The following is a 20,642-nucleotide window of genomic DNA, read 5'->3' on the forward strand; positions in this document are numbered from 1 at the left end:
GTATGAAGTAAAATACAGTCTTAGGTTCAATGGTAGGTATAAAGATTTAAATGTGCAGAAAAGCTTGACTCATTTTGACAAAGAGATAATATAAGACTCTGACTTTTAAGGCCTAATATTTATCATATTGAATGTAAGACTTTTTAAGGACCTGCAGACACCCTGTGACATTAGAAGTGCTGTGAAAATGAGTAACGTGATATTCTGGACAATCATGTCAGAAGAAAATTCACATACATCAGCTTTCATTTGAAAAATATAAAACTTTAATAAAGGCTACAGCTCTCAATAATTACAATAATTATAGGTCCATGTAAATCTTTAAATGAAACTCTTTATATATTGTATAATTTACAGTTTAGATAGAATGAAACAAAACAATAAAAGGCCGTGGTGTCAAAACAAAACAAAACAAAACATGATTATAGGATATTATTAAAAGCATAAAAATATCTTTTCAACATAAAACCCTTCTGAAAACCAAGGGATATATATTAAAACCCTGAAACAGGGTAGCACATGGTATGGCATCCATGTAGGCACAGGTGCTGTACTCATTAAACACCAGCGATACTGAGTGTGTGTGTTTATGTGTGTGTGTACTTTATCTGTGCATCACATATGTCAGTATCCATACTTCAGAATGCATAATTACAATGTATACAGGAGCTCTGCTATATACGATGTTACTGTAACGACATTCAAAGGATATTGGAGCCATAATTCTTCACTTTTTTTTTTTCTTTTTGTGTGTGTGTGTGTGTGTGTGTATTTTTTGACATGCTAGCTGACTTCCTCAAGAAGTCGTTCTCAGTGACCCAAACTTGCTCTTGTTAGCACAAGTTATTTTGGTGTGCGGGCTGTAAACACTGCCATTATTAGATGGTACAGCTTGTGCTCCAGGTCTCCTCTCTGTGTGTATTTGCGACTGTTTTCGACCCCCCTCCCCACCTCGTGCAATGCCTGGCTTATAAACAAAGGCACAACAAAAAAGATTGAGCTCTGTTGCCGGACTGAGAGAAAAAAAAGGGGTTACAAACTATCAGCAGCATATAAGACTAGGATTGACCATTAGAATAGAGGAGGGAGTGTGCCTCAGACACGACCGCCGCAAAGGTTGTTAGTTTCGATCAGACGGGGCTACAAGGCTATGGGAGGTGCTAGGCTAGTGTCACATCCTTTGTGTAAAGTAAAAACAAACAAACACTAAACAATATCACCACAGTATTTTCCCAACATTCAAAGCAGCTTGCCCATTGGCTGGATATAGGGAAGGGGAGGGACACAGGTTTAAGAGGACTTAGGAAGGGAGATGGGGAAAAGATCGGGTTGTTTTTTTCAATAAATACTTAATAAAAACTTTCAACTCATGACAAAAAGCATCTATATATATAATACATGTATATATACATATATGCATGTATGTATATGCACATGTACAGATGTTTTTGTAACGATGTTGGAGTGTAAGAGCAGGTTGGTGGCGCTGTGTCTTCAGCGCCTGATAGTCCGTTGCACTCGGCTGGGAAGCCGGCGTGAACGCACAATCAGTCTCTCATCACATCACAACAAAACAGTCATCTACATCTTCAGTGGTTATATTCAAGAAGAGGCGGGGTCTCCCCCCCACTGGCCTCCAATCATCATCATGATCCTTGTATTGGTCTTTTAAAGTCTCTCTTGTCATTCCCTTGTGTTAAGGTCTAAGGCTGATTGGTTGATAAAGTCAGGGAGGGGCGGCACCTCCTCTGGGTTCGGCATACTTCATTGGCTCGTCTTCCTTCAATCACTCCTCTTGTGCTGGATATATTAACTCTGTTTAGCTTAATATTAAGAAATAGAAAAAAGAGTCCAGAGTTTTTTTTTGTTAATTACAAAGAGTCTCTTGCTCAAATTATTTCGGGACAGTTTAGCTTTTGGTTGGGCGAGAAAGGGTGTCGGTTGGTTGGCAACAAAGTGGCTTTTAGTCCATCCTCTCCACCTTGCCCAGGACCTTGCCCTCATACATGGGTAACACAGAGGCGTCCTCCCATACCTCCTCGAACACAGCACCACACTCGAACTCATCACTGGCTTTCTTGAAGTAGTACCTGTGGGGGACAAACAAAGAGAGAGGTCAGTGATTAGAAAATGTTGAGCGTAGGTGTACGTGGAAAACAAAAAAACAAAAAAATTGAACTCAAACGAAAACTGACAGAGTGGCAGCAGGAGTGCATCTGATACATTTCATCATGTTTTAAACCGCTTTGAGGCACCTACACGACTACTTCCATATACATGCTCACGCACAACTCCCTTTAGTCCAAATCAAACACAAACACACACACTCTGAGAGCCAGAAATGGATCCTGCTCAAAACAACTTAGTCATAGCCTTCAATGCCATCCCTGCACACTTCAAAGGCAGAGCCTGACTCCACATCACACCGCTGCACAAACAGAGCTGAACCCTCCGTTTAAACACTCCCTATGATAATTCAAGCTGCTAGAAACAGCCTGTTTGTGTGTGTGTTCATCCATGTGTGTTTGTCTCCTTATCCACTGCTGGCCATTCTTCAGATGCCAATCTGTCCTGCAAGGTCTTATTAAAGTTGAAGGGTTAATTTGAGGCTGTCTTAAGCCCCCTCCCCCCTCTCTCTTTTCAGCAGTGCCCCCTCCCTCTCTGTGACTCCATGACTTCTAATTGGGCTGGCTGTCAAATGAAGGGCCTTTCTGTCACACAGGCTGGCATTTCAGGTGCCTGAGAGTCTGCCTGTGACTGCAGGAGCACACTCTACTCCTTGCACATGCCCTGGGTTTCTCTCTTACTTGCCATCGCAGAAATACACACACTTCGGGCAGCTTTCCGATCACCAGCGGAGAACAGAGTAAAAAGGGGGAGCAGGAAGGGAAGAAAGTAGGGGGAAGTGGAGCGCGGGCCTTCCCTGGCTCAGTGAGTGGGTGTGATAGGTTGGATGTGGGCCGAGCCTGAGGGGCTTTACCCTGGGAGGGGAGGGGAGGTGGAGGGGGCGACCGCTCAGACAGTCTCCTTGAGGTCACAGGTCACTAAGCTAGCCCACTCTTCTTCGTCTCTCAAGCAGAGATAACTCCCAGGGTTAGCTTGGTCCCGGTGACTGTGACGTCTCCTGGAGCTCCTAATGATTTCTCCTCTCTACTTTAAACCCAGCAAAAGATCAGCGGGAGGGGATTTAATGATAAGCTTTGTAATGGAAAAATGCCTCATTTTGCCCATGTGTGCCTGCGTACAGAATACAAAAAAAAAGAAGAAGACGAAAAAAGGGAGGAGGAAAAAAAGCTGTTTTATGAGCAATGGCTCAGCTTAGAGTCATTCAAACAACACATGTAAGGATGGGCGTACAAAAACGTACACACAGAGTTTTATTTGCCATGCTGATCGTAATTACACATAAATGAAGGAGGAGGTTGTGTTACCACAGCTGCAAGACTTAATCGTCAAGTGTGCAGCGATGTGACAGAGGAATGATGGCCTTGTTTCATGATATGATATTTCAGCAAAGTTCTCCTCTGCTGTCTAAGCTTTGCTGGGCAGGATTTAGCCTTTTCATCTTCATTAGTAGAAACCAAATAATAAAATCGGCTGGATTTTTTTTTTTTTCCCCCAGAGGAAAATGCTGTATTTTCACTCACAAATAATTCAAAGTCATTGCTTTGTTTCAGAGAGTGAGACAGAAAAAGTCTTTCTATTGGAACATGTTTTATGTGGCAGGATTTTTCTCTCTTCGCAACATCTGGCGCCAATATCGTCTGGCAGATCTGCGGCGTACTGTTCTCCACTGTACCGCTGCCATGTCCAAATTAACCAACTCCACACATTCTGCTGCCATTGAAGCCAGACGCTTATCCCCACCTCCCCCTTCTCATTCGCTCGCTCAAGAGTTATGGGATAGCAGGGGTGCAATGACTTGTTTGCAGGCCTACTCTCTTGCCTAACAAGCAGATGTGGTTGTAACCTAATGTTGATGTCATGGGCATGCAAGGCTTTGTGTTTTCAATAGGATACGTCCTACGCAGAACTAGAACAGTTACTTGATAAAGCAAGTCTGGACTTCACTGATTAAAATGTCCTCATACTAACATATTTTAAATTACTTAGTAAGTCTTTACAGTGTTTAGGAATTCCCCGTCATCATCTGACACTGGCAGGAGGTGTTTTTGCTGTGTTAACTGCTATCAGTCATTAACAGAAGAAGGTGCTTGCGGCATTTGATTTTAATGCCTGATGCAATAGTGTGGAGGAGGAATTTGAAGGCCTCGGAATGGTCTTTGTGCACGAAATAAAATGGCCCAGTCTTCAAAGCCATATCTATTAAGGCTGCCTTACCATGGAAATCAGTACCAGATGTGGGAAAAAATTCGCTCCAGACCCCCCCTCCTCCTCCCCGCTCTCTCTGTAAGCTCTGAATACAGTGGATCAGCCCAGTCTTTTCAACTATCGGGCTCCAGTATTTCACACTCCCACTCAGCAGACACAATAATACAAACACAATAACAAATGCACATACATACACAGATAACTAACCCAGCTACAGCGCCAAACCCATCCAAACAGGTGTGAACAAACATCTGAGTGCATGCTAGCATGCTGTGATTTGTGTGCTGTTGTCAGTGGTTCATATTTACCGGTAGTTGCCTTTCTTGCTGAGCTGTTCCTTGAAGTGTCCGAGGGTGAGGCAGTGGGTCTTCATCATGCTGCGATAAGGAATCTCCTCACCACAGAAGAAGTAGGTGACCACTAGCTCCTTAGACCTGAAAGTATAAAATGAAAACAGTTTTTTAAACAGCTGTGCATGTAGGAAAAGGAGTCAGATTGTTGTATGCAGACAAAGAATTTTTGGAGTAAAATTAGTTAAGGATGCCAACAGACAGCTGGCTAACCCAAAGGGTCAACCAATTAAATCTAAAAGAGGCCTCACAGTCAGGTGGCTGTAACTTAACATCAAACACCCAACCCATTCAACAATAAATGTATGAAGGGGGCCAATGCATTTGAGTTACCAGAGGCTACTTAACACATCTTTGTTGGGTTCCAGTGGTGAGTGTGTGTGTTGGGAGACGGGTGGGTAGTTAGGATTCCGTATTAAAGCACGTTTAATCTTAAATGATTAAAAAGCGAGAGAAGAGGAGTTCAAAGACAGAGCTATGCTGACTCACAACATCTCTCTTTGAAGGAAAGCGCAAGAAAATCTGAGGAAACAAGCTTGGGGAGAGAGAGAGAACGCTTGAAAAAGTGTCTAAGTATATGAGAAATTAAATCTGGGAAACTAGAAAGCAAATGGGAAAGAAATGAAGAAAAGCTGAGCTATAGAAACAAAGACAGGACTGTGTCATAGATTCCAGAGCAGTGCAGTAAAAGAAGACACCCGTACTCGTCTGCTTGGAGTCCAGGGCTGGCTAGCGGACTGCCTCCAGTGGGGAAGGCAGCTGCTGGATGGCTCCTGTCTCTCTGAAGGCTGCTGGCTGTTGTTGAATGCCTGTTAAAATCACAGAGATCAATAAGTAATTAATAATCAAATCAGTATGAAGAGAAACCACTGGACACCACTTACAACACATTCTAACATGGTCAATGAGATGTGGAAAATTGGGAATATGTATGATTGGCAAATGTTGGTTCTAAGTGTAACACTAAATGTGTGTCCTACCTTTGTTTTGGTGGCTTGGAGACCTCTTCTAGTCTGCGACAGGCCTCCTCTAGCTGTGCTAGGGTGTTGGGTGGGGGCAGGGGTGGCATCGCTGGGTCCTGGATGAATGGGTGGCCTGGGTGGTGGCCACGGAGGTGAGCCCCGCTGCCAATGCCGCCTCCGCCCCAAGAGGAGTGGGTCCGACCAGGTAGAGTCTTGGAGTCAAGCGGGTTGGACTTCTTTAGGCCTTGAGTGCTGTTAGAATGATAATAGTCAATATACAGCATGAACTGGGGTCTCGAGACACTTGCGTCGTGTGATACAACAAATGCTGTGTGGCTTACCTGTGTGGCTTGTGCTTGCCCTGCCTCTCACTCTCTAGGATCCACTGCCAAACATTTTGAGAGCGGTCGGTGGCGTCCAGGGGAAGGTGCGGGGAAGACACGCCCTCATCTGTGCTCTTGACTGGTCGTCTGGACAAAGTGCTGCAGCGACTGAAGGTAGACAGAGAGGCAAGTCAGGGCCAGAAAGAGCAGCTTTACCACTGGACAAACTGAGGAAATACAAGGTACGAAGCTGACTGGCAGCTAGTTTCAACACAGCTCAGTTACACTCACGCGTGGGTGAAGTCAGAATAATTGGCGCCCCCTGGAGGGCAGAGGCACTGCACGCGCTGAGCCGCTTCAGCCTCAATCTGCTCCTTGGTCTTGGGCGCAGCATGGTGATGATGAATGTAGTGGTGGTGGATGTGCTTTGTGGACTGTCTGCCTGTCATCAGAACTTTGGTGGCCCCAGGATAAGCACCAAAGAAGGGTCCGTGGCCTGAGGAAACCATAGCACCTGTCCTATCTGGGGATCGCGATCGCGGCGAGTGTCTAACCACACCCGGTGACTGGCAGCCAGGTGTCTTCAGGACACGGGACAAGTGCTCGTCCAGGATAGCCTGAGGGTCTTCCTCGCATTGGCTGCCAGAGGGGAGCAGGGGGTGATGAAGAGAGGTGCTGCTGGTAAGGTCACCACTCTCCTCCCGTTCCTCCTCCTGGACAAAGAGTAAAAAAAAAAAAAAAAAAGTTAAGGAAACTGACTAAACATTCATACACAGTCACAGTCAAAGGCACCAAGCAGAGGAATTTATGTCTCAACTTACACCAACTTATATCTATCATCCTCTGAAGTCAGGGAGAGCAAACGCCTGGATAACTTGATTTGAGTTTCCTTTTTGCCGCACTGTTATCTTCACTAACAGGCTTTGGGTGCGCTTCATCTATAATGCAGAGTGTGCCTGTGCTTCACAAAGAGACTGGCACTACACATACTCAGCAAACGTGCCACTGGAGAGTAGCTAAGTGCTAACTATTTGAAGGAGCTTCAAGTGTGTCTAGAAACATAAGTTTGAAAGTTTCTCCAGATGAAGTAGTGGAGGACAGAGAGGAAAAGGGAAGAAGGAGCTAAACCAAAACAGACTTTCAAATCCCTTGGTCTTTTCCCTGTTCCTCAAGATGCTGAAGCTGGCAGTGAATCTTTTGTGGTGCAATATGGAACCATCGTCCTGAGTTAACTTGGATACAGGTTTGAAATTCTAAGTGGCAGCCATGCCTATTGTCAGTGCAGGTTTCAGACTGTTTAGCGCAGGTTTGTTTGCATTTGTTACCTCCTGGATCTGCTGCAGCCTCTCCTCCAATGAGCTCATGGTGTCCTGCTCTCGCTTCAGCTTCTCTAGCCGGGATATAAGTTGGGCAGCAAAGGCTGAGGGCTCAACAGGGGTCATCTCCTTAGGCAGCCGATGTGTCCTCTGCAGGGTAAACAACACAGAGAGGACATTTTAGTAAGTGCGTTTGAGTGTAACTGCGGAGTGTTTCTGACAGATGCAGTATGTTGCATTAATCCACTGCCCTTGCCCTAATCCTGTCTTGTTCCAAAAAGCCTGATACTATTCCAAAAAGCCTAATCCAGATGCCCTTGCCCTCCAGCTAACCTGAACCTTCTCCGCCGCCCATCCCTCCCTAGATCTTCTTATGCCCAGTGCCCTTGGCAGTGCCAGGCTTCTGGGTGAGGGGGAGAAAAGGGGGTAGTGATGGCGGGGTAGCAGTTGGTCTCGCTCGGAGGGGAGGCCCCCTGCCTGCACCCTCTGTAGCCCGACCAAGCCATCAGCTAGGCAGCCTCTGAAGTCAGCACACTTCAAAGGGCCCTTGTCAAACATCAAACGCACACTAGGGGTGGGAGGGACACGCAGCTTTAAATCTCCGAATAAAAGCCAGATATCGACAGAGAAGAGAGAGTGAGGAGAGGGGAAGAAAAAAGGGAGAGGAGGACAAAATTAACAGCATGAAAAAAGAGGAAGAGGATTGAGATGTGCGTTAGGGAAGTGGCAATGGTGGCAGAGAGAGAGCAAGACAGAGAAAGAGGGAAAAGAGGGAGGGAGAGGATAGAGGAGTCAAATACTGGGAAGATCTGAGGGGAAGAAGTAATTTATTTCCCGGCTGCATGCAGGGCAGCTCAGAGGTACTCTAGTCACATTATCCTCCTTTTTCTTTAACTATATGCACCGGCTTCTCTCTCTCCCTTTCTTACTTTTTTGTTATTTGGCACACTGGCTTTCTTGATTTTGACTCTTTTTTTTGTTGTTCCTCTCATCTCTTTGTAGACACGATGAAGGGAAGAAGAAGAAAGGCAAGCAGAGCTGCTGGCAAAGGAGCGCCAGCCCTGCACGGGGCCCCCGCTGCCTGGGGCTGGTGCATCATGGGAGACAGAGCCATCTCCAAATCAGGAGGGAGACATTAAAGGAGTGCAAGTGGGAAAGGAAAAGAGAGAGAGAGATTGAGAGAGAGAGAGAAAAGACAGAGAGGAAGAGAGAGAAAAAAGGTGGAACAGACAACACTGTCAATTGCATGCACACAACACACAACTCTTCCACATACACATACCTGTTTGGATATCAAGACAAAAGAATTTCTTTTCTTGCCTCAAACAGACCAACCTCCTAACCTGTGTCAATCTGTTCTAACCCAGTTCCTTGAACCTCCTCACAACAATGTCAGCAGGTCAACAAAATCTAAAATTCAAAGCACATACACCACATGACCCAAATAGGGAGGAGACAAAAGCAGAACTGCATAGTGATGTGTTTCCTGTTCATCTGCTGGGATCCAAACCTAAGTTTTTGTAATCGTTTAGCCAGTTCAATTTAATCATTACCATTAGCCCCGTTGCAATGTCTGTATCCGATGCTATAACAAAGCTATTATTGATGCATGCATACATACAGCTATGACGCTTTGTGACATACTACAGTTAGTTACTGAGACAGAATACAAAGATGACAACACAAATTTATATTTACAGCCCTACAGAAACTACTGGGAAAGGGGGTGGGGGGGTGGGGACTTGAAACAGCAGAAGAAGTGAAGTGGTATGCAAATCCTGCCTTTCATTTACCCTGACTTTTATATGAAAATGAGCCAGGGAATGAAATATAGAATTCTGTCACAACACAAGCTCTGAAAAAAACTAAAAAATAAAATAAAGCGCAACTCCTCGAGGGAATCAGGACCCAGTTGTCTGTCAGCGTGTAAAAGTTTGAGTTTAGCAGATTACAAAAAAAGGAAACACTGACAGGAAGTATAACTTAAGAAAGTAGGACTTACAGGGAAGTGGGGTAGCGTTATCTGGCCATTGATCTTGACACTGCGATGTATCTCTCGCTGGAGTTGCTTCTTAGTGCCCAGCTTATACGGAGGGATTCCATCTCTGTAAAAAAAACAAAGATATTACATGTTTACATTTGGTAAAAAAAAAAGGACCACTTAGATTACCCACATTTACATTTGGCTATTTTGTCTATTATAATCAACTAGCTAGTTGATGCTATTTTTCATCATTTATGTCAACTCATCATGCAGGTCACAATACCATCAACTGTTGGTACATTAGCTCCATTAGCCAATCTTTGTGGAGAAGGAGCCCTTAGCAGGCAGTTATCATTCAAGTGACCGACACAACACCACCCAGTAACCACCCACTAGGCACATTACAGCTAAATCAAAAGGCCGGGGAGCCCTTGAAGCCAAGGCAACAAAAACACACATAACAAAACACACCAGGACAATGATAGAGATATGCTAAACACCCCACTGTGAGCTTCAAAAGAAGAGCCCTACCGATAAGATTACATCAGTCCTTGTCAACTTTGACAGCGGCTGTTTGAAAAGCAGACGAATTAGCACTAACCTCAGTAGCTGCTTTCAGTCAGACACTACAACTACAGTGAGCAAGCGCTGCTTAAGTGCTGCTGGCTTTGTAGCTCTGATATATTAATATGAAAATAAAGATGGAGCTAGGAATACCAGTAGTCTCCGGACAATTAAGCATTTGTTCTGGGAATCGTATTCTCCATTTTTCATTCTGTGTCTGCTAGCTTTTCCAGTCAGCTGCCACTTAAGCTGGGCCAATTATCTTGGCCGTTTTGGCTGCTCAGAAGTGTCTGACCTAGCCCAAACGCTACTTTTTCTGCTGCCTCTTTGAAATCTCACACTCAAGCACATATGCACCCGCTGCCATCTTCGTTTGGCAAGCGCTGTGCTGTGAGCCTCTGATCTCAGCAACATCAAAAGGCTGGTTTGTAAGATAAGGTAATGTTTGAAGTTGGTGCAGCAGCATTCCCCAGCGTCCAAGTAAATCCATAAATAAGATATAAGCAAAAAGAGAAAAAAAATCCCCCCCCCCCCCTTCCCAAATCCTCCTCGTCTTGTTCTTTATCTGGGAAATGAGATTCAAATTTGCAGTGTGCCTTTTAACCACTGTAAAAGGACACACTAATCAAATTGTTCCCTCCAATGAGAGAGGAAGAAGCTGTGTTTTTATTAAAATCAGTTAGGGGTGCAGAGAGATGAGAAGAACAGGAGAAATTGCTGTGTCAAAGACCTTGGTGAAAACTATTTAAAGTATATGACTTTGACACATGACGCTGTTCAACAATGAATCTATTTTTTCTAATTCCCTAAACAATGTCTGCAAGTCATATTTCAGGGTGACATTGTCAAGAAGAATCAGATAATGGAGCCAAGCTGCCGATATCACCCTTGTTGCAGCAAGCTTCTTGTAAGTAAGGGCCTACTACCAAAATCAATGCTTCACAAACTGTACCCCTGAGACTACAAGCCATCGTCCCTCAAGGTGCAGGAAGAAACACAGGAAACTCTTCAAAAGTAAAACTCAACAGCCCAGAGGTACTTGCGTGCTAACAAGAACCCAAAACTTAGTGGCAAATCACCATTCCCACACAAAGCTGGCAACTTCTCTATCACAAACTATGTTTTTATCAATCCAAATTGTCTCCACCATGGGGAACCATGTGACAGCCGGGTGCTTTGTCCAGGTTGGGGTAGAGAAAACAGCCGTGGACTCTTTTATGGTTTCATGGGCCCTTACTTTATGGGGATCTCCTATTCAGTTGTGCAAGTCATTTTCAAAGCAGCCAGCCACCCTCTTATCCCCCTAAGCTCCCCTCACCTAACAATAGGCTGAAAGCGATTCAGTTAAGCCCTTTATACTCCATGCACTTTATTTTCTCACTCCCTTGCACTTCGAGCCTAACCACTCCTGCTATTGGCTCTGGAGGGTGGAGGACAGAAGCTGTGGAGGGTTGGGTGGGTGAGGTGATTTTTCAGGGGTGCCCTAGTCTGGCCAGGGGGAGTTCCTCATGCCTTGTCCCAAGGTCTAGAAATGAGTAACCCCTGAGAAAGCCTCAAAGACACATGATCTCAGCACGCTGCAGAGGCCAGTGGCAGGAAACCGACCCACCATGTGAGTAAGCCTCCTTTCATTTAGTGCCAACATTTTTCAATGAGTTTGTCTTGAGGCCCGAATGGCCATTTCCCTCCCCCTCTCCTCCAGCTCTTCAAAGGGAAAAAGCGATTAGATAATATGAAAAAAACAAGTCTGTTGTGGCAGAAGGGTGGGTGGGATGGATACATTTCAACTTTGAGGAAAATCAGGCAACGCCCCCACCCACATCAAGACATACTCATTTTTTTCACCCTTCTCTCCAGCCTGCAACGCATCAGAATAAACTTCAAAAGGTCCTCAGACATAATGACTTTCCCAGAGTTATCTCCCTGGAGGCCACAGTCACAACTACACATTAATAGAATTACCTGGAGTCAATCATGGAGGATAATTATAATACATTATGGACCATTATTTCACAACAGTGTAGTCCCCTGGCCTTGAGAAAAATTGAATCTGTTGGACTACAGGGCCAAATATTTTCCTTCACACCCCTAGACTTTTTCCTGGAAAGGTATTGACTGAACCCTGGTCCAGGCATATTTAGATAACTTGGAAACAACCAAATTCACAGAGCTTTGGTAATGGAAATTAGCCTTTTGAAGTTGCTACATTATCTGGGTTAAAATGAAACTGATCAATGAAGTTTTTGATAGATAAAAACTAAAACCACTTACACGCTACTGTCTGTCATGGACATGGAATCGTCTGTTGTGGCATCGCTGGAGATCTCACTGTCATTGGCACTGGTGGCAGGGGCAAAAATGTAGCCAGAGTTGACAAAGTAGGGGCTGGCAGGGTCTCCTCGACGGTGGGACCTTCAAAGATAAAGAAAGGGAAAAAATGCCATATTTTAATGTGATGTCCCTCTTGACAGTGGAGAGATGTGAGAGTTTCCATGCTCTGTGTTTCATTCCCTGAAAAATTGTATCAAATTTTGAAAGCAAATGTGATGTGTTTGAGTTTGTGTTGTTGGATTTTTCTTTAGATTTCTGCAATTGGAGTCACCCTCATAAGACTCTGAGGCCAAAGGAATGTGACAGCATTAGAGGTGGATGTATGGGTTGTCTTTTATTTCAACTCTCCTTTATGTCAGCCTTCCCTATCATACAGGGGTTGTGTGATTGGGAGTGGGGGTGAGGGGTGATGGTTGGAGTGCTTGAAGTGAGCAGCCTTTCTTTGTGAATAAACAAACCACATTTCCCTTCCTTTTCTCTTTTCTGCTATCTTCACACCCTTTTGTCTAGGCCAGGCCCATATTCCTGCACTTTTCCACTCTGACACTCCAGTCTCTCTTTCCTTGGAGTTTTTTCTCCTCCATGCTCTCCCACTTTTATCTTTCTCTCTCTCTATCATCCAGTCTAGGGCCCCTCCTTTACCCATTCTCCCCTGCTTTTCTTTCTAAAGTCTCTCTCTGTCTTTCTACTCTCTCCTGCTGTGTTGCATTCCTGTTTCAGTAGTGAAGGGGGTGGACAAGGAAGAGGGAGGGAAGAAGAGGAAGGGGGAACTTGGGCTTTAGAGAGAGAGAGAGAGGGAAAGGGGGAAGGAGGGCCCCTTTCTTTATGAGAATGCCTTCTGCCGGGAGTGCTGAGAGGAGAACCCCAGCATGACTAAAGCCGTAGGCCCCAAGCACAAACCTGACCTTTGGAAGGTCCGCGCAAAGAGTCAGGTATTTAGCACAGCTGGGCTCTCTGCACCCCCCGCTCTCTTTCTCCATCTCTTTTCTTTCTTTCATGATCCCCCCCTCCTTCCTGTCTTCCCCCCTTCCTCTCCTCTTGTCTCTCCCTGTTTCTCTCCAAAGCATGCTTAGTCTCTGTCAGACAGTTTTTTGTTTTTGTTTTTTTTCAAAAAGGGAGAGATAAAAGTGCTGGATAGAAAAAGAAAGAGGAAGTAAAACACTGAGACACACACTCAATCTATGGCAAAGTGGGATTGGTGGTTGAAGCTGCGGAACTAAGCTGAGGATGTTTTGTTGTTGAGTTTATCTATCACTTTGGAGTCGAGTATCTGAGGTTTCTCAAAAAAAAGAGGGGAAAAACGAATCTGTGCAGTGGCAAAATTAGTTCCACATGTTTGAGATGGAAATTGGTTGACCTACAGAGATGATGAGGGGCAGGGGGAGAGCGCGGCTGACGGAAGGGAGAAAGAGGGGGCTCTCTCCCTCCCATTTTCTTTTAGTGAAAAACAAGAATGCAGGGGATCACACCAGGAAACCAGGAGATGGCCACATGTCAAAAAACCTTGGGCTCATCGGTTACTTACTCGACATGGGCATTTTTTTAATTGTTAGTCACACTTAAAGTTTAGTTAACTTGAGTGTGATAGTGTGGCTTATCTATAAATTGCACTTTTTTTTAAACCAATCCCAAATAGTAAGACACTGTCCAACCTCTAAGCAACAATTGCGTCCAGATGTGAGGACAGAGTACAGTACTGGAGTGAAAAAAACATTTTAGGTGCTCTTTGGTGCTCATGCATAAAATCCCGCTTTTGAAAATGTTCCTGGCTTGGAAAGATTTCAGCTGTTGGACAACGTGTGGGACGGCTCTTAAGATAAAAGCCCAAATGCTTTCCACAAACACTTGTGCTTTCATCTCTGACCAATAGAACAATGTCTCTGCTTGGAATAAGACTGACTGCTAAAGTTATCTTAACTTTGTAAGAGCATTTCTTTGGTTTATGGAGATTTAGTGACAGTTTATAATCAATATATGGCTTAGAGTAGAAAAAATGAAAAATACAGCGTAACTTTACAATAGCATCATACTGTTTTATGTAGCTGTAACAGACATGAGGCTTGGTGTCTGAATTTGTGCCTGAACTGAAGGAAGGGTTTCAAAGCACAGGAAACTTGAGCAAGCCAGCAGAGGGCTGCCTGCAAGACACCATTTACTTAAAAGGAAGGCTCAGATCCATTGATGTTTTGTACCCACTCCGCCCCTCCAACCCCTTGACTAACTGCAAGGCAGGAGGGCACAAATATACAGGCATGTTCCTCTGAGACTCTTTGATCAAGTGCCTTTATCTCTCTCTTAGGCATTTGTGAAATAACTGCCAATTGCCACATATTCACTGGAGTTTAACTAATGAAGGAATGGTGATTACAAGGAGAGTTTGCAGTACTAAAAACAATACCATGCATTATAAGATGTAACAACACAGGCATGCCTGCAAGTGAGCAATGCTCTTACCTGCAACTATTCTCCAGCACTTCAGCTGCTGTTCGGATGGTAGCAGTAGCCCTCAGGGTTTTCGCAGAGAGTCCGACCACAGACCCTAACGTTTTTGCCTTCAGGTCATTACAACTCCACTCCTCTTCCTCCATGAGAGGAGGAAGGTATCCACACATCAGCTTGAGGCTCCCGAGGCTGCCGTGGTTCATGTACGCCGCGTTTTCGCAGCCGGTGCGCACGTATTCGAGGTATATGTCAGAGGTCAAAAACATCTGGTATGCATTCTCTTCCATGTTGGACTGAATTTCCGTCTGTGCCTGGTCAAACATGGCAGAGTCTATTTGTTGTTTCTTAATACTATCCCTTATGAATATCTTGGTGGCGGGTTTCAGCTGCTTGGCTACGATGCTATTGTTCTCGATATACCGCTTGAAAATAACTTTGGCAACTCGCAACGTTTTGGTATCCTTTAAGTCCATTTGCCTGAAGCCGTTGCAGGCGAACCAAAAGTCCAAAGTGTCCACGCAATTCTCCCGCTCCAAAAAGGTCCTAAAGAGGTGAGCGCCGTCTTGGTCGCCCAGGAGAAAATGCAGAGACTTTGTCCACCGGACTAGAGGCGAGTCCGGTGACGCGCTGCCCTCTGGCTCCCCGAGTCCATCCTCGTTCCTCCGCGGTGTGGAGCCGGGAGGTGCGGCGGCGGCGGGGGTATCTTTAACCTTACTTTGGGCTCTCATTTTGGCAGATCTGCTGGGGTTGTAGCATGACGCCTCTCCCTCCTCCCCCGGTACCGGAGGACGAGGAGCATCTTCTCGGAAGCTACTGCTGATGTGCTCCGTAAGCGCCCTGCTCATGGCTCCAGCTCCGGTTGCCGTGTGAGAGTGCCGTTGTGCCTCCACTGAGCTCCAGCCTAATCCGCCTCACTCTCTAAAAGCAGCGGGGGAGCTTCTCAGCTCCTCTTCACTCTGAAACACAAAGTATTGATCTAATCAAAGCCAGATCCTGCTGAACTTCAAAGAAAGACATCAAGTAAACAGTCCCTTTCAAAAACCCTCGCCGGGTTCACAGAGAAAGGAAATATGAAAGGCTCGTTTCGTTTCATTTATCTATTTATAATCTAAATGAGAGATCAACTGCAGCCTACATTCTCAACGTGCATTGATCTGTCACATCAAAAAACATTTTACAAGAGTAATCATCTCACACAGCCTCAGTCTTCACCAAAACCGTATTCTCACAACTGTGGCTTACACGTGTTTTCCTAACGAGTCCATGTCACAGGCTTCAACTCCAATTAATTCCCAATCTGTTTCGGACGACCGTACCCTACCCCTGTCTGCATCGTACACACACACACACACACACACACACACACACACACACACACACACACACACACACGCTCTTTTCCACCCGGAGCCCACGCTTGTCCTCACCATCCCAGAAATGTACAAGCAAGTGGAAATGCATCGGATCTGCTCCACAATGACCTTAAACGTTGTAATGTACGTGGGGTAAAAAGCCCCGCGGGAAAAGCCAGTCGCTCACGCGCAACTGTGAGCGATCAATCGCCTCAGCATGCTATAACGAGACATTATTCAACCCCGGTGATGTGTCTCAACTATCAACACGACAGAACGACTCAATAGATTTGGAGTAGCGTAATTCAGAAGTTCAGTGATTTTAATCGGCGCCTCAGTGCCAGATCCAAGGAGATTTGTTACCTCAAACGATACGCAGCTAAAACGACACAAAGTGTTACAAACGCTACATAATAATTCACACTGTCTCAACAGACAGTGTAACTCTGCAGCATAACATCACTGATCCTAAAATCCAGCGGATGAATGCTGAATAAACGTGCGTAAAACAACATACCATCGCAAAGAGGATCCAACCGGAGTAAAACCCGTTAAAAAGTTCAACTATTATTCCATGTATGGTAGAGCCTCATACAGTCCAAAACTCTCCAAGCAGTAATCCAGCACAAAAAGCGATGACGGACTATTTAAAGCCTGTGCCGTGCCACATGTGTCCTATCTCGCTGCAAAACAAGCGCTGTAGTTTGATGTACCCTGTCCCATTCAACAACTGACCTCAAAGTAGGCAGGCTGAGTCTCTATGTAGATCACTGGGGGTGTCAAAATCTGGAGGAGGTAAAAGAGGAGGTGGAGGGGCGCGATTGAAGAATACATCCCACTTTTTTCCCAGCTAGAAGACGCACCACCCGACAAATATTCGGTTTTTATCTGGGCTACACATTCACAAGCGCGCGCGCACACACAAACACACACAGAAACACACACACACACACACACACACACACACACACACACATAAGCTTCTTATCTATCTCACCGTATTTCTCGCCCACAAACAAGAAACATAGCCCGCATTTCTCAACTTCAAAGCTCAGCAGCAGCACATCAAAGCGGCCAAGAGAGGGGGCCTGTGGAACAGCTTTCCTACAACTTACCATCCATGTACCCGAGTAGCCTCCCTTTTTGAAAACGTGAAAGTAAAGTAGTCCAACAACAGGCTGTGCTACAAACGCCTCGGTGCCGCTCTCCGTCCTGTAATGTCCTATCACAGTGGACAATTTGAATGCAGCCGAGAATAAAGGAGAGAAGCGTTTTGCCCTCGACTTTTCTCCCCAGGTAGTATTTCAAGAAGTCATGGCAGGCGGTACGAGTCCTCCAGGCTGTTTCTAAACCAACTGGGCTGAAGGTTTAACTGTGGACTTCAAAGTAACGAACCGATGGCCTGGTCTCGGAAGATACATAAAACACAGCGTCTCATCTTCGCAGCAACCAATGAAATAAAACAAGATAAAACGAGCTAGAATAAAGAAAAAGCCACAGAAACGACTATACATTACAGAATATTTTCCGCTCAACACTCTCTCGTAAATAAGCCATTTCGTTTAGACGTTCATTAACGCTGAATAAACTTTTCTAGACGGGGAGAAAGGATTTACATGTATGCCAGGACCTTATCAAAGGCAGGCAATCTAGAGCCAACTCCCCGAGGCTTTAGAGCGTCAGAAGTAAGTGATCTACCGCGCCAATAGTATTATTCCTACAGTCCGTCTGTTACTATACGAAGTTTAAACAGAAACACAAAGCAAACAAAAGCGATACTTTTGTTGCCTGTGGCCTCTTCACGTGACAGGAGGGAGTTTAGTGTGCTCACCTAACTGAGGGAAAAGCCATTATGACAGGGTTTATAATACTTACACTTCATTGTATCTCCGGTTGTACAGCAAGATATTTTGTCATTACATATTGCTGTACAGTGTATAGGATGTTTGGAAACATTGTTCAAGATTCAGTCTATTAGTAATTTTTCTTGTGTCTCTGCATCCATTAAAAAGACAAAATACTGTTATCCCAATCCACAGCAGTGCAAGCAAAAAGAAATATATATATAGCCTATATATGTATGTATGTATGTATGTAGCTATGATAGACAAAGATAGAGAGCAAGAGAGAGAGAGAGAGAGAGAGTGTGTGTGTGTGTGTGTGTGTGTGTGTGTGTGTGTGAGAGAGAGAGAGAGAGAGAGAGAGAAGAACTATATAGTATATACTATGTATAGGGTATGGTGATATTTTTATGTGGCAATTTCATATTGTCACACAGTGCCAAGTTTGGAAATGCTAAACTTAAACTTTAGGTAGCCTACAAGAATAATATAATCAATTGCTTTTTCAGTCCATCACATACATTTTGCCACAAAACTATATAATAAACTGAATCTTCAATAATGTTTCCAAACTTCCTATACAGTGTAGAGCAATATATAATGAGAAAATAGCTTGCTGTTCAACCAGAGATAGAGATCGTTGCTATAATGAACTGTAAAAGTACTGTAAACCCTATCATAATGGCTTCTACCCAGCCAGATGAACATGCTAAACCCGACACGAGAAGAGGCCACATGCAACAAAAGTATATATGTTACAAAAAATTAACTATTTATATCTAAAAACTCTCTGTCAAACAACACTTATCCTTATGTAATTAAGTACTATTCCCTTGTAATTACAGAATTACCAGAGTAAGGGGAGTGACAGTAAAGAATTTGTGGTTTAATATAATTGTACAACATCCACAATGACTTCAAACATATTCTTTAAGTTATAGCACTGATGTGATAATCCTATAGAGTGTAACTGTCAAATAATTTACATATTAGTCACAGGCTTTTAGCCACAAAGATGTCAACCTAACACACTTGCCAGTTCCACATTCAGGGAAAATGGCACAGCATGACATTATGATTGAAATTGGACAGAGAGCAAAGGCATGAGCTGTTCTCCAGTCTTTTAATTCACATGACTTCCTTAATGTCATTGTGACAGAATCTTAAAGAGTGGGTTAGACAGTGATCCAATCCCATGGTACTTCAAAGGCTATATTGTCCCTTTGATGTTGAAAATCAACTTTAAAGGAGAATATAATTATATAAGTCAGACGATTCAAATTCACAAAACTCTCATGATGGTACGGGACAAGGAAACTAATAAAATTCAACTTCTCTAAGTTCCTCAAGCGCTGATTAATTCATGTTGAGTTATACATAGAGAAATAAGCATGCTGTGGAGCAGTTTCCATGTGGATTTACGGTTGTGTCAGCATCTTTGTCCATTTGTCCAAATCTTTACAATCCACCACATGGTTTAGGGTGACATGTAATCACAGCCAGTCTCATCCAGCATGACTTGACACTGTTGATTGCCGGGTAAGAATATTCACTGACCATAGACCCGTATTATTTTCAGTGTAGATGCAAAATAATTTCTCATTCTTCAGCCACACTGGGCACAAGTTTCCAGCTACTTCCCATTACATTACAGTTCTGACACATGGTTTAACATTAGAACATTACAAAAATGCTCAATAGTGAGCCTTTCTTGTTTTCTTGGTAAAGCACAGGAGTGTAGTTGATTACTATCCTGCTAAGCACTTCATGCATGCTGTGAGCTTGTCTGAGGATTGAGTCCAGCTTATTTTAAATGTAATCTTTTAAGAAATTTTCACTGCAAGGTGTTATGGCAAAGCCGCATGATAGCAGACAGCATGGTCTCTTTTTCTGTCCCTGTGTCTGTCTTTGTTTGTATGCACGTGTGTGTTACAGTGTGAATATGAAGGTCATTCATGGCCACTGTTTATTCTGGAGAGCTGCATCAAACAAACTTTGCTGCCACAATTCCAAATAACCCAGCACCGAAAAATGCAAAAAAAGCTTCCAACACATCGTAATGGGAAGTGCGCGCCGTCTGCGAGATGGAACACAAAATCATAAAATGGGTCAGCAGCGTTGGCATCAAGATGTTCAAAGGGCACTTGGCTGATCAGCAAGGCCCAAATTAAAGCCATGAAATATGTAGCCATACTGTTATCTGCAAACTGACTTCTTTAAAGTCTGCTTTGAAAGGAGAATTGAGATATAGAGGGGTTATAAAATGTAATTTTTGAAGTGCAGGACAATCTTAAAAGTGGGATATTTCACATTCGGGATAAGATGTTATCTTCACTCAAATTAAATTAGGCCGTACATATCACTGCAAAAGAAAAAAAGGAGTCCACAGACAGTTCAATTTTTGCTGACCGGCAGGAAGCTTCGTTCGTGCTTTGCTCAGTCTGCTTTTAATGACATGTAAAGATCAGGCTATTCAACTATTCATTGTGTGTCTTTCAATGCATCTCTACAAACAAAACTGCTGTGATCACGAAATCAGCCAAAATACAAATTATTTTTTCAAATTCATTTGGGAAGGGTCATGAGACACTGAACTCACGAGACTACACCTGTTGACCCTTGAATGCCCACTCTTGTGTTTAGCAGTGACAAAAGAGAGAGGGTGCTGTAAAGTAGCCACAAGAAGCCCCTTTTTGATGTTGACCCTGCCCTGACCCCTTTGTTGGGGCCCTAACCATTTCACAGGAAGATCCAAACATTTTAAAAGCACAATACACAGCAAGAGTGTCGGCACTGACTTGCTATGAAGCCCCAATAAAACAGGGTGACCTGGGGGCTAATTGAG

At 44.1% G+C, this 20,642-nt stretch overlaps 1 protein-coding gene across 1 annotated transcript; it reads right to left on the reverse strand.

Moving 5' to 3' along the window:
- Positions 1–283: 283 nt before the first annotated feature.
- Positions 284–17,460, reverse strand: LOC125886544 (axin-2-like). Its single transcript, XM_049572826.1, has 11 exons — positions 17,072–17,460; positions 14,617–15,560; positions 12,103–12,243; positions 9,286–9,388; positions 7,293–7,433; positions 6,259–6,680; positions 5,986–6,135; positions 5,663–5,896; positions 5,387–5,491; positions 4,641–4,766; positions 284–2,090 (listed from the first exon to the last, which is right to left on the reverse strand). The coding sequence occupies exons 2-11, from the start codon at positions 15,447–15,449 to the stop codon at positions 1,964–1,966; spliced, it is 2,382 nt and encodes a 793-aa protein (XP_049428783.1). The 5' UTR covers positions 15,450–15,560; positions 17,072–17,460; the 3' UTR covers positions 284–1,963.
- Positions 17,461–20,642: the final 3,182 nt, after the last annotated feature.

Source organism: Epinephelus fuscoguttatus, linkage group LG3 (assembly GCF_011397635.1).
Source record: "Epinephelus fuscoguttatus linkage group LG3, E.fuscoguttatus.final_Chr_v1".
NCBI classification, from domain to species: Eukaryota; Metazoa; Chordata; class Actinopteri; order Perciformes; family Serranidae; genus Epinephelus; species Epinephelus fuscoguttatus.

Bases quoted from the DNA above. Each gene is read 5' to 3' on its own strand.
- LOC125886544 (XM_049572826.1), bottom strand. From the start codon at position 15,449: ATGAGCAGGGCGCTTACGGAGCACATCAGCAGTAGCTTCCGAGAAGAT. The intron at 12,244-14,616 runs GTAAGAGCATTG...TTATCTTTGAAG, and splicing joins GTGCTGGAGAATAGTTGCAG to GTCCCACCGTCGAGGAGACC. The intron at 5,492-5,662 runs GTAGGACACACA...TGATTTTAACAG, and splicing joins TCCAAGCCACCAAAACAAAG to GCATTCAACAACAGCCAGCA.